A 12,182-nucleotide genomic window follows, 5' to 3' on the forward strand; every position below is an offset into this window, starting at 1 on the left:
TAGCTAAGTACATACACATGTGCTTACTAATATTCTACTACTTACACTAGCTCCCTGGTTTCTTGTCAGTCATCATAATATCAAATACCATCATAAATATTATCATCTCATATTACTTGATTTCTGGTAGTGCCTTTCGCCATATAAGGTTCTATAAACAAGGCCTATAGCAACAAATCGATACATCAGTAGGTATTGACATTTGATGAACTTACAGAAACATGGCTAAGGTCTATAGGTATATAAGTATCTATATTATATACCTATAATACTCGTAATGACTAACGTGATATTGTTACAAAACAGAGTGAAGTGAAGATACTCGTTGACCTAATTGAAGATTGCTGTAAAAGGTGAACAAGGTACATACAGAGGAATAGTAGAAAATTGTGATTTAATAATAGAGAATAGAGATAATCATACATAAGGTGACCATATTGGCTAGTAAGAACAGTTGATAAAATGACAACACAGTATGATTATAACGACACAAGAGTTTAGGGTGACCATGAGGGCTCATTTACAATGAAACATTCACCGATATATGCCCAAAGCTAAGATAAGATATTTCATTCATATTTTTATGCTTAGTCAAACATGGCATTAAGGGTTTTTTTTAATAATAATTCATCAAGATCATGACTTGTGTTCAGTTGTGAGCATACTTGGCCCAATAACTACAAACTTTTTAGTCTCCCAAAATGAGAGTTAAATTTTTTTATACATAATATATTTTTTAAATATTTTTTTTACTATAAAATGGTGCACATACTCAGCTTGCCATCAGTGACGACCTGCAGACAGTCCCGGACGGCGGGCGTCAGCGGGCACTTCCACAGCGCGCCCGAGCGCGTGGTGTTCGGCTGCCGGTTCTGGTCCAGCGGAGCGCCTATTAGCAACCTGGAAATGAAAGGATATGGTTGGGAATTGTTTTTTTTTTATTTAGCTTTGAAAAAGTTTATTTCTATTTTAATATCTATTTATAATATATTATATTTTCATTCATTTAAATTCAACAATCAAAATCAATTTAAAATCTACCATCCACAAAAAGCTTCGTCATTAACCTATATAACAAATGTTATATCAGCAATATGCTGCATCCTATTATACAAAATAATTGTATAATAGGATGGTGCAAAAGTGCAGTAAGGCGAAAGGAGTTCATTATTTTAAAAAAATAATAACTTTTGTACCTGCTATAACTTATGCGAATTCGTTGGGAGTTTCGGCTTACTATTTTCAATTTCACGAATAACGGTACTTGCTCAAAGAATAAGGAGGAAGTTTTAAGATTAGTAGAGAAACAGTAAATTACTAATGTACAAAAAAATCAGGTGAAATATACACAAAAATATTAACCACCAGCAAAGTGTTCATCAATCATTTTGTTGTTTTAAAAACCTGTAATTTATCAATTAAGTACGCAAAACATATAGTCAGTGAATAACAGTATTCGACGAATTAACACACATATAAATTACACTGTAATCACATAAAATTGGTCACCCTATCGCGTCAACATCATACGCTCGAAGAAGCATTGCTAACGAGGTGACCATGATTACGGGCATTTGTGGACTTTCATTACATTACATTATAATAATGATACTATCACAGATACAGACGTCGTGGCGTTCTGTTTTGGGTACATGCATATAATTATTTAACAAGATAGTTGAAAGCCGCAACGCATGGCTACCCTTAAATTATATGCAGGTTGAAAAAACTGTAATTGATAATAAGTAGTAGGTTCTTACTTTTACGTATAAACTACCCAAAGTAAATTATTTTTATAGCAGTTTAAAAAAATAAGTTTCATAGGTTTTTTGGTAGTTTGTTTGGTACATTTTCTACATCGATCTACCTAAACTGACAGCGTTAAAACCAGAGCTGATGTATAGTGCGGTATGCCAACCTACGTATGTAGTAGTATACGTACAGTTTGAAAATGAGCGTAAACCACTAAAGCTATACATTTCCCCTACAAGTCGGCAGCGGCGGTGGTGGCGGTGGCTTCATTAGAGACGGTACGTTAACTACACACTACGCCATCGCCAGGGGACGTGTCCCTTGTCACTGGGACATAGGACATCACTCACTCTGTTAGTTATTGCACCAAAACAATGGTTTTGAGAACAAAAAAAGTAGTTTAAAATTGTTTTAACCACATTTTAACTAATAAATTGAAAATTTACATAAAATTATTATTAATTATTTTATTTTGGTTGTTATCCTTGAATTAACCGTACGATCGTAAGAACAATTTGATGTTATTGAATCAATTAATCGAATCAAAAATAATTAACTAATAAAATATTGTAGTCGATCAATCATAACGGATCGAATTGATTAGCGTACATCATTCGATCATCCGCTGGCAAATAACCAAATAACCGATTTATTCGTTATTCAATTTTAGCTACATTAGTCATGGTGATGCGGTCATCTGTCGTTCTTTGTATTGATGTAAATTGACATCTAATAATAATAAATTGTTATTCGAATATCATCATACGCACCCATAACTTTATGAGAACTTTATATCCCTTTGTTTTTATTTCCACTTAATCCTTATCGGACCGCCATTGCTCAAGATCTCCCGTGCAATGTGCATTCTGAATAAGCACTTCGCTTTGTACTAAACACCCACATGCGTAGGTCAAAGAACCCTTCAGAAGGTATTAAGAAAAGCCATGATACGAATTAAGACCTCATTGTTTCCCGCGTTGCGACATTTCCTTATCTAAACAGAGTCCCGAGAAAGCATTATGCGCTGTGCGCCCTAAATTTTGAGTTAAATAAACAGTGAGTTTAAGGCGAGGCAAGCGGACGAGGTAGTACTAAAATGACGAAAATAGTCGCCAGTTTCTTCCGCGTGTACGTTTTATAACTGCAAGAGGCAATCGGTCAGACCCTCATGACCAATTTACAGCACAAAGGGTTCATTATAACGTAGCGGAGCTCGCCCACATGCTGCCATCGATCGTGCCCTCATTGGGTGCTATAGGATGCGCCTACGCCGCGGAATATCGCAAGATACTTAACTACCCATTGGAATAATGCAATATTGAGCAGGCAATTTTCTTTACCACATTATCTCGGTAAATGTGAGTTTGAAAGGCAAATGGGTTGTAACCTGAATTTTAAACAAACGCTCCACGTAGGTACCTGTAGATATACTCGTGCATTATATGCGATCAGTTCTAACAAAAACATACAAAATTCGATCCTTCCATTAACCGCAAGTGAACAAGCCAAACAGTGGCATCGTAAAGACCGCTCCTACCTCAGCTCTACAATATCGCATCCTTGGGCACTCCCCACCTCGTGAGCTAATAAATTCCCATCAGCCACCTATCTATCCTTGACATCGACCGATAGGCCTCCATATTGCGCAACCATTTAGATAGCTGTTACAATAAGAATGCATTTTGTGGGTGGCCATCAATCTTGAGCGGCTGTGGAGAGGCCGAAAGCTTTTGTCAGATTTCGTCACATATTTGGCGTAGCGTGTTTACGGGGTTTGGTGATAAAATGCGGAGTGGCATGCGTTTAGGGTGTCGTCGTATTGTTATGGATAAGTGGTTTCTTGTTAGTGAAATATGCAGGAAATGATAAGATCCAAGCTTGATCCAAGTACAAAAACTGTTAAAATAAATATGTAGCTCGATAATACAATCTTCCGCTTCATTCACAATATCTTCATTGGCGACTCGGAACCATTAAAAGTAATAAAATAGTGAGCCCTTAGAACTCAGAAAGTCAGAACTATTCGATTAAGCCAATTGACATGATCAAAGAGCAGCGGCGTATTGAGGAAACATGTACGAGTGCGTAAGTCGTAAGTACGCATATTTAATGAGTCTAAAGTAAATCGAGCTGTATTACAGGGTAATAAGGTGGAGTGAAATGCAGATGATAAGACTGGAGAGAATGGAAGACTGGCACGTATCACGCGTGATCTGTCTTCCGTCCGGGCCGCCGCCGCCGCCGCCGCCGCCGCCGCCAGAGAAAGAAATACTCAGTTGAATGAGTGTGAAATTACTTATCAGTCTAACATACTGCATTCTAGCGGTGCGATAATAATATCAGGTCAAGAAACTGATACCTACACATTGATCTATCCATTTAATATATTATCTAATTGTTATTACATGACTATCATAATTAGATGAGGTACCTATGCTTAGTTTAATTTCTGCAGGCTGCAGCAGATAGTTCAGCGTTGATGATTATTGCCGCAGTGTAAGGGTTATGTCGCGGGAAACCTTACGAATGTTCCGTTGTCAATTTTCATAATTCTTCCTTGAAGCAGCACCAGTTCGGATGTGGTTTGCGTGAAGCGACACTTGATATGAATAATTCGTTTATTGCCACCGCAAAAGGTGTTAAATTCAAATCTGTTTTCTTTGCACGCGACAGTTAAAAAGTTACAAAAGCATTGTGTTGTGCAATTATTTCTTGCATTATAAATAGTAAACATACACAACTCTGTTAGTTTGTCTTTATATTATCCTACTGGTCACCATAACACGGCTTCTTTATATTATCCTACTGGTCACCATAACACGGCTTTTTACGGCGAACAAAGCTCCCAGCATATGAATAAACCTAATTTAAAGTGAATCTCAAATAAACCCAGCAGCCAAACAATCCATTCTCTATTCCAAGTCTCGTGCTATGATTGAGTATCAAACAACAGTAGCCTCTATTCACGAGACATAAGAGATGCATGGTGATTTGAAGAAGAGTCGAGCAGAGGTGGACGAGGAGAACACAAATGAAACGGCGTGAATCGTAGCGGCGACTTCGATCTCCGCCGGTGGTCCCGGGGACTGTGGACACAGAGCATTGTCCACGAACACGCCCGGCTACTCTGTGACCGGCGCATTGTCATGAAGTACTCACCTTTCGATTACTGGGAATGTGTGTCTAGTACTAGCTGCACACTTCCTTAGTGGCAAGAGCAAATATCATTCAGCGGTCAGCTCTAGCATTGACAAAGGAGTATTTAGAATTATTAAGGCCAAAGGTTATGAAATATTGATATCTGAAGCCACTGCAGCCGTTTATTTATTTAGTTTATGTAGTCAAAAAAGGCAAATCATTAAAGACTACGATACCGATGTCAAGTGAAGCGTCTCTTTGTTTACTACAGACATCATCCAGATATGGGAAAAGCACGTGCCACTACGTGTGTGGCGCAAATTGTATGGAAATAAGGCAACAAGTGCATGCAAATTTGTCCACTGTCCGAGAGTCATGACTTCGGGCCAACTGTTGCAGAGAGATCTCGGCCGAGACGAGAAAAGAGAATAGACAAACGTAAGTCACAATCGGTGAAAGCTTTAAAAGTGTAATGGTGAAGTCACGACGCCAGCGGCAATCGGCGAAGAAGTAATAAGCATAGATTCTGTTTCTAATCGTAAAGCATCGCTTTCCCCTGTTACGTTTGACATGGAGCTTGGCGTGGAGCATGAAACCTCTCAATTAAGTGTGTTAGTAATAACTGCGGGCCCACGACGCGGCGCGGTCGTGACCGCGGCTGTCACCAGGCACCAGGGGCTTTGTTGCTGCAAATCGAAAACAAAAACCCAACCACGTGTAACGAGAGACACTGGACTCTGCCCGCACTCTGTAAGAACGATTATACCGTGAAATAACCGGGATGACACCTCCGAGCGGTGGATCCATTATGCATCATCTTCTGTGACATTCAGAATTTATTACTCGTGTCTGAATGATAGAGTAGGTGATGCAATGTATAAGAGTATCAATAGGAAAGTAAGAAAGCTTTTGTGAATAATAAGTACAAACAAAAGCAGTTGGACAAATGGACATAGCTTTTTAAAGATAATTAACAGCTTCTTTAAAGATAGATATAATCTATCTGTCCGGTAAGTAGTTGTGTTATCATCATAATCTTCGGCCGTAACCGTCCTCTGCTGGATGCTTTATGGATGTGTCAGTGTACCTCTTCCAAGGATCATCACTAAGAAAAAGTATTCAACATATTATTATACTCTCTAGGTCTAGTAGAATCGTTTGGATGCACTTAGATTACATATTTAATAAACTGAGTGTACTAGAAATCGATTTAAACTATTGAATAGAAGTTGTCTTGGGAAATATTAAGTTCAATCTTGAAGAGAAAACAATAGAGATACAGATAATATACAAATGTCTGTATGTAGTGGTCTCGGCCGATATCTCGTGTCGCGATCTGCAGCTCATTAGAGCCGCCGCGGCCGCCGCTCGTGACCGCTCGTGTCCACGGGATACTCTAGCTTAAACATAAAAGGATCGAACAAGACCGTTTAAGCAGTGGGTACATTTAATACAACTAGATAGAGTCGTGGTTAATGCAGCAGCACTCCCGAATTTTCGTATGCTAGAGCGACTCATCTACTGCATTCTTTGCTATCGGGATCTTTCATGTCCGACTCTAACTTCGTGCTAACATCTGTAATAGATACTTCGAGCCTTTTAAACAAGTTTAAAGAAACTTAGTGAGGAAGGCAATTGATTTTATCAATTTATTGCTACTGGAAGACACGGTTGGTTTATAGCGTTTTACCCAAGCGAGTCCAGGGACGAAGTAAATCGTTAAGTTTATTGAGCTATCTCCACATCCGAGTTAACATATTGAACGGCAGACGATGATATCGACGGCACCTAATCAGCCGTTAATATCACAAAGTTGTAAACTTTCACAGACATATTAATACGGTCCCGCCTGATGGTTGATAATTTTGTTCCGCACTTTAAGTTTAATACGTCTTTTGTTCAGGCGAATAAAATAAAATGCACAAGTGTAAATGTGAAATGCCTCGGAGTCGCGACGCTCTGCGTGTCCAGCATTGCATGCGGGAGAAGCATCGGCATCGTGCAGATTATCGCAAACCAGTTTCGTTTTACGACGCGACGGCAAATAAATAATAGCTAGTTCAGGACATTAGTCAGATATCGAGCCCGCAGAACCGAGCGTGTAGGTGGCTGCATCCACGACTATAAATAAGGTTTCCAGCTAATCGGACCGGCACAGACCGCATTACTCGGTATGATAGGATACCGTTTAATCCGCCGCGCGAAATGGACTATTTTTATATTGAATCCGGGTACTGAGCCGGTACTATAACGATGGAATTCATGACGAACTTGACCGTTGGTACCTATTTACTATAGAGGTACTTTAAGAGTATCATCTGGTATGAAACTGAATCTTTCTGTGTACTGCCACTAAAAGCCGTAGACATCAATTAAGCACATTAGTCTTCCGAGGCCATGTTTGCTTGTCACAAACTGCATATTAATACATATTAAAGTATAGTAAATTATTTACGTTATGTGAGGCGTGGCCGCGGCGCCCACGCGGCCATCGGCGCTCCACGCAACGTGTGCGGCGCCTCCGCGGTCTCGGCACTTCCGACCACAAAGAGCACAACAAGATTTAAAGCCCCTCGTGACCCATCGAGCACCGATGAACAAACATACTTACAATCTATCAGAATCAGGACCGAACCCCCCGTAAATAGATAAGCAAACAAGATAAGTTTCCTTAAAAGTCCTAACGGCTTATTAGTACGAAGGTACGGGCCATGAAACAGTTTCTTGAACTTCCATTATGATATTTACTCATGATGGTCGCCGGCCAGGAATGCGGCGACCCTCGTGTTTACACACTGACATTTTGTTCCCACGCAGAGCACATAACTACTCACCCTTTCTCGCCAAACGAGGCGCCAGCTACTGATTATGATGGTTTATGAAAACACTGTTTATGTTAACGGTTTGTTTAAATAATGGTGCATCGGAAATCACTAGCTACTGCATACTGCACAAGTTACAAAAATATTCCGCCAGTCAGAGATAGCGCTGCAACCCTCGCCACCTCGGGGCCATTTTTAGAACAGCAGCCATCGGCATCCGAAGGAACTAGATTTACTGATTCGGGTCACCGCACGATGCACATTATGAGCTGCTATAAATAGATCGCTGGCCGATATTCAAAATAGCTGCATAGTTTCATAACCACTTACCTAAATTTCCCTTTATTACGTTAAGTTGTTCCAGATATTTGCCTTGTTAACTAAAGATGAATAATGAGGCGTTATCTAGTTCAGATGGTGTCCTTGAATCATGAATGTGTCGCGTGCAGGAAGTATCAATTGAGTCAATCAAAGAGCTCGGATCCACATCGCTCAGCGGCCGCGACGCACGTGTGAACTGGGTCAGTGAGCCAGGTTGATGACCCAATGATATATTTATTTACACACTACACTAGGACGACAAGGAAGGACGGGATAACAAGATCACTATGATGAAAAATTATACAAGGATAAAATAAAATGTTTTGTTATGAAAACATGTTTTGTTACTTTTCCGGCTAGATACTGAATTTACAAATTGGTTGTCGTATACATGTAAACAGAACTAATGGTGCCCGTCTGTCACAAAAATAAGCACAACCAGATATCCCGGAGTGCATGGCCAATTAGCGTTAGTACTATGCCCTCAGTTGGATACAATAATATGAATCTAAATCCATGTACGGACCAGCCATAATCGGGCAAAATTTAAACTGATTGGCTAAACAGCTGACTTAACAATACAACTATCTTCTCACTGGAGGCGGCTAGGAATTAACCCTTATCTAGTACTTCGGGCCTAATTGGCCCCCAACATGGTTATTTTCCTCGATTATCTTAAAACTTGCTCATTTGAATATCGAATAAACGGTTGCCGCTTAAATGTGCGACAGCAGAACCAGCTAATGAGGAGAGCTTGCGCGTATAGAATAGCTCGCATTCTCAGAATGGGGCATTTCTATGTAAAGCTGGATATAATCCCAAGGTTTGTTAAAGGGTCTGCTCCGGGTTACTAAAACCCTCTGAGGTGAGCTCGTCACGTCGCGTTTACCATAACAATGGCAGGTACGGACACCGGCCGACGCGTTCCCAACACGATAATTTATGGAAATGACCGGGAACAAAAACACTCGACAAAGGTGTCCTACTCGAAATTAACTAGATGGGTTGGTTGGTGTCGTGTTCTGCTATTGTCTAGCTATTGTTCGTCGCGGTCGTTATCGTAAATATCGTCTTTGGTCAGTGATTTTTACGAGCTCGAGAAGAAGTTATTGAAATGGACTTTCGCTGGACTGAGACTTTATTTACGGACATTATTTTCGTGTTAAATGCAATAATAATATGTAAATTTTGTAAGTGAAAGAGCGCCGTCATCGGCTGCGATTTAAAAAAATCGGTATCTCCGCGAGCAATAATTAAAATGTCCGCGCAATGAGCATAAATTGTGTCTCTTTATTCATTGAATATTCCATACTGAGCGGAATGCGCGGTTTGCGCCCGGCAGCTATGTTAAGTGCCCCGGCTTCGCTTTGTCGCCCGATATCGCTGCTTCTCGCTAATTGGACACAATTTACTGCGTCTGCGCAGCTAAAGCTAAAGCCGCTCTTAATCCGGGTAAGTGGTTAGCTATGCCTTTGCCCTTAAAGGGAATGAGCGCCAAATTATCAATGTAAAATATTAAAATATACAAAGAAAAACATGGCTAATAAAGAGGATGCAAAGAGAAAAATGGCAATGGCAATATTTTTATAGCCCCTGCAGTTCAGATTGCAACACTGGCTTATTTTAACTCGCGAGTTAGCAAATCGCCTAATAAATAACTATCAAACATTTTGTACGATAAGAAATCGTAATTTACTCATATTTCAATGAATTTTTCCATCTGATCCATAAATCTTAGCGTCGGTAATAAAAAGATCAAAATTTCTCAGAATCACAACGCAACTAAGAATTTTAGCGAACGACGAATAAATCATTGTGTTTTCATAGATGCTGTCAGCAGCTGATGATGTTCCGTAATAGGAGGAGTTTTTTTTAATATTATAAAAGTGCGAGTGGCATCAGAGCGATGGCCTAGTCATGCTACCTAATTTTCGCTGGTTTTCATCATCATGATAGTCAGTATCGTGTACTTAAAAATCTCCTATAAGAAAATCAATAGCATTTGGTTTCTCACCTCTCATTGTCATAGCGAAAAGTTTTTTTATTATTGCAGCCTACGCCCGACTTATGAAACTTTACCTACAGTAACGTTAACCCAGATACCTTCAGGGGCTCTTCTGTAATCAAATAACTTTCTATTTTTCGTCATCGATCTCGAATCTTGTGATTATGTCGTGGGCGATCGCATCTAGTGTCGTAAATCGACAGATAAAATTGGTTATAAAATAATGTAAACGAAAAGTGAAAAACATTGAGAAAAACTTTATTGGGTAGGTACCTACTTCCCTCATAACCCTCATAGTTCATAGTCTGAATGAAGCTCGCTTGCAGAAGTGCACATGATATTCAACTATACTAGCACTACTACAAACTTCTTTACAACGTTTTTACAGGAATAAGGCTTTTTATTCGATTTTACTGCTGCAACCTAAAAACTGTTATACACTATAACCATTGACAAGCTGAATAATTACAAATTCTATTTATTGGCATGTCATGCCTCCATCACTATAATAATTGTACTACATTTCGTCAAAATCTCCTACATAATATCGCTTATAATAAAATTGTAACACTTATCTTCCGGAATCAAACTTTAAACATACCGACATAAAGCAGGCTCTTCAAACCCTGTAATAAAACCATGTACCTATACGATAAAGTAAAATTACATACTATAAGTCTATATACTCTGTAGGGACCAGTCAGTAAATCAAGATAATTTCGAGTGAGCTAAGTACGGCTAAGTTTAGCCACGCGCACGCGCCGGTCGGATGGATCTAATCTTTTAAATAAATGGTTCCAAAGACATAGAGCATAACTTTAACCTGTTGTAATTAAGTTTTATCGCTGTTTGGGTTAAGTTAATGAAATTATGAATTTGCGTATCTTCTTTCAATATGCATACTTCATTTCATAAAAGCTCCTACCTACGTTATTTACCTACATGTATTTTAGCCAATTTCACGCCATTTTTCAGCAATTCATGCAGCAATAACAGTCCTGTAAGTGCGGGACTTGTAATGCATCTATTAGCATACAATTGTGTTACCTACTATATATCTACTATTTATCTACTATACTATTATACCTATGGGCTATCGTGCGTTCATGAGTCATGCTAGAGTGTAAGTAAAGGTACCTCTTGAGGTACGGGGTGGGGCATCAAAAATGGTTAATCATTATACGTTTCAAATTTTACTGTAGTGATACAGTCTGCAGTAATACATACGAGCAGTTTCATTTGTAATTTAAACCAATGGTCATATAATAATAATTGATTTTCTTACAGAGTATATGGTACTCTCTATAATCTTATTAAACCTTTTAAAAATTAAGGCACTGTTATAAATGAAAAAATCATTAATAACATATAGCACAGTCATTGCCATCGTCTTGCTGGGCCGCGCACATAAAAAAAACATTTCTCTGATTGAAATGAATAATTTAAATTTTAAAACAGCTGGTGGTTAACGTGTTAACTGTCTTCAAACTTATTCTCACTACAGGATCTCGCCAGTTTTCTATGAATATGCTAATGGAAAATACTACGTAGGTGACTATTCGTATCTTATTGTATACTAAATAATTGTAAAGAATACAAAACATGTGTATCACGCAATGCATGTATACAACTAATTAAAGTACATATTGCTTAATTAATTAATAGTTTTGATTAAAAATACTGCACATACATATATATTCTAGTCTTAATAACGCTCGAAAGAAAAAAAAAAAATGATGATGATGTCCTCTTCGTTGTATCCGACAACAGCGACTCTTGCTACACTCTGTTATGTGCTCTTATGTGGCTGACAAGTCCGAACTTCGTCTTGAACACCCTGTCACACTGAGCACAGTAGAGCTGTCCCATCCTGTTGTATGTATACTGTATAGTTGTAGGAGGGCTTAGGGCGTGTCTTCCGAGAGTGGCGTTTCACGTCAAGGTCTTGAAAACGAGACTTTTTAAAATTTTCTAAGCCTTTGTGGACAGAGAGGTTGTAGCCCGATAGTTAGGGTAACGTAACGTACTTACCTTGGGACGCTTGTACCTCGGGACATTGATTGTATTTTAAAAACCGGCTGAATAAACACATTAAAATTCTACCCTAGGCATAGTATTTTACTCGCTTGGCAAAACTAGTGAGT

The 12,182-nt window shown here is 39.0% G+C and overlaps 1 protein-coding gene across 1 annotated transcript in view; it reads right to left on the bottom strand.

Annotated features, from left to right (window-relative positions):
• Positions 1-12,182, bottom strand: part of LOC105389439 (integrin alpha-PS1) — a 78,206-nt gene that overhangs the window by 14,861 nt on the left and 51,163 nt on the right. Inside the window, exon 2 of the mRNA XM_011560544.3 lies at positions 773-900. Within this exon, the coding sequence (XP_011558846.3) occupies positions 773-900 (128 nt within the window). The remainder of the gene's footprint in view (positions 1-772; positions 901-12,182) is intronic.

This window comes from Plutella xylostella, chromosome 8 (genome assembly GCF_932276165.1).
Source record: "Plutella xylostella chromosome 8, ilPluXylo3.1, whole genome shotgun sequence".
Classification (NCBI taxonomy): Eukaryota; Metazoa; Arthropoda; class Insecta; order Lepidoptera; family Plutellidae; genus Plutella; species Plutella xylostella.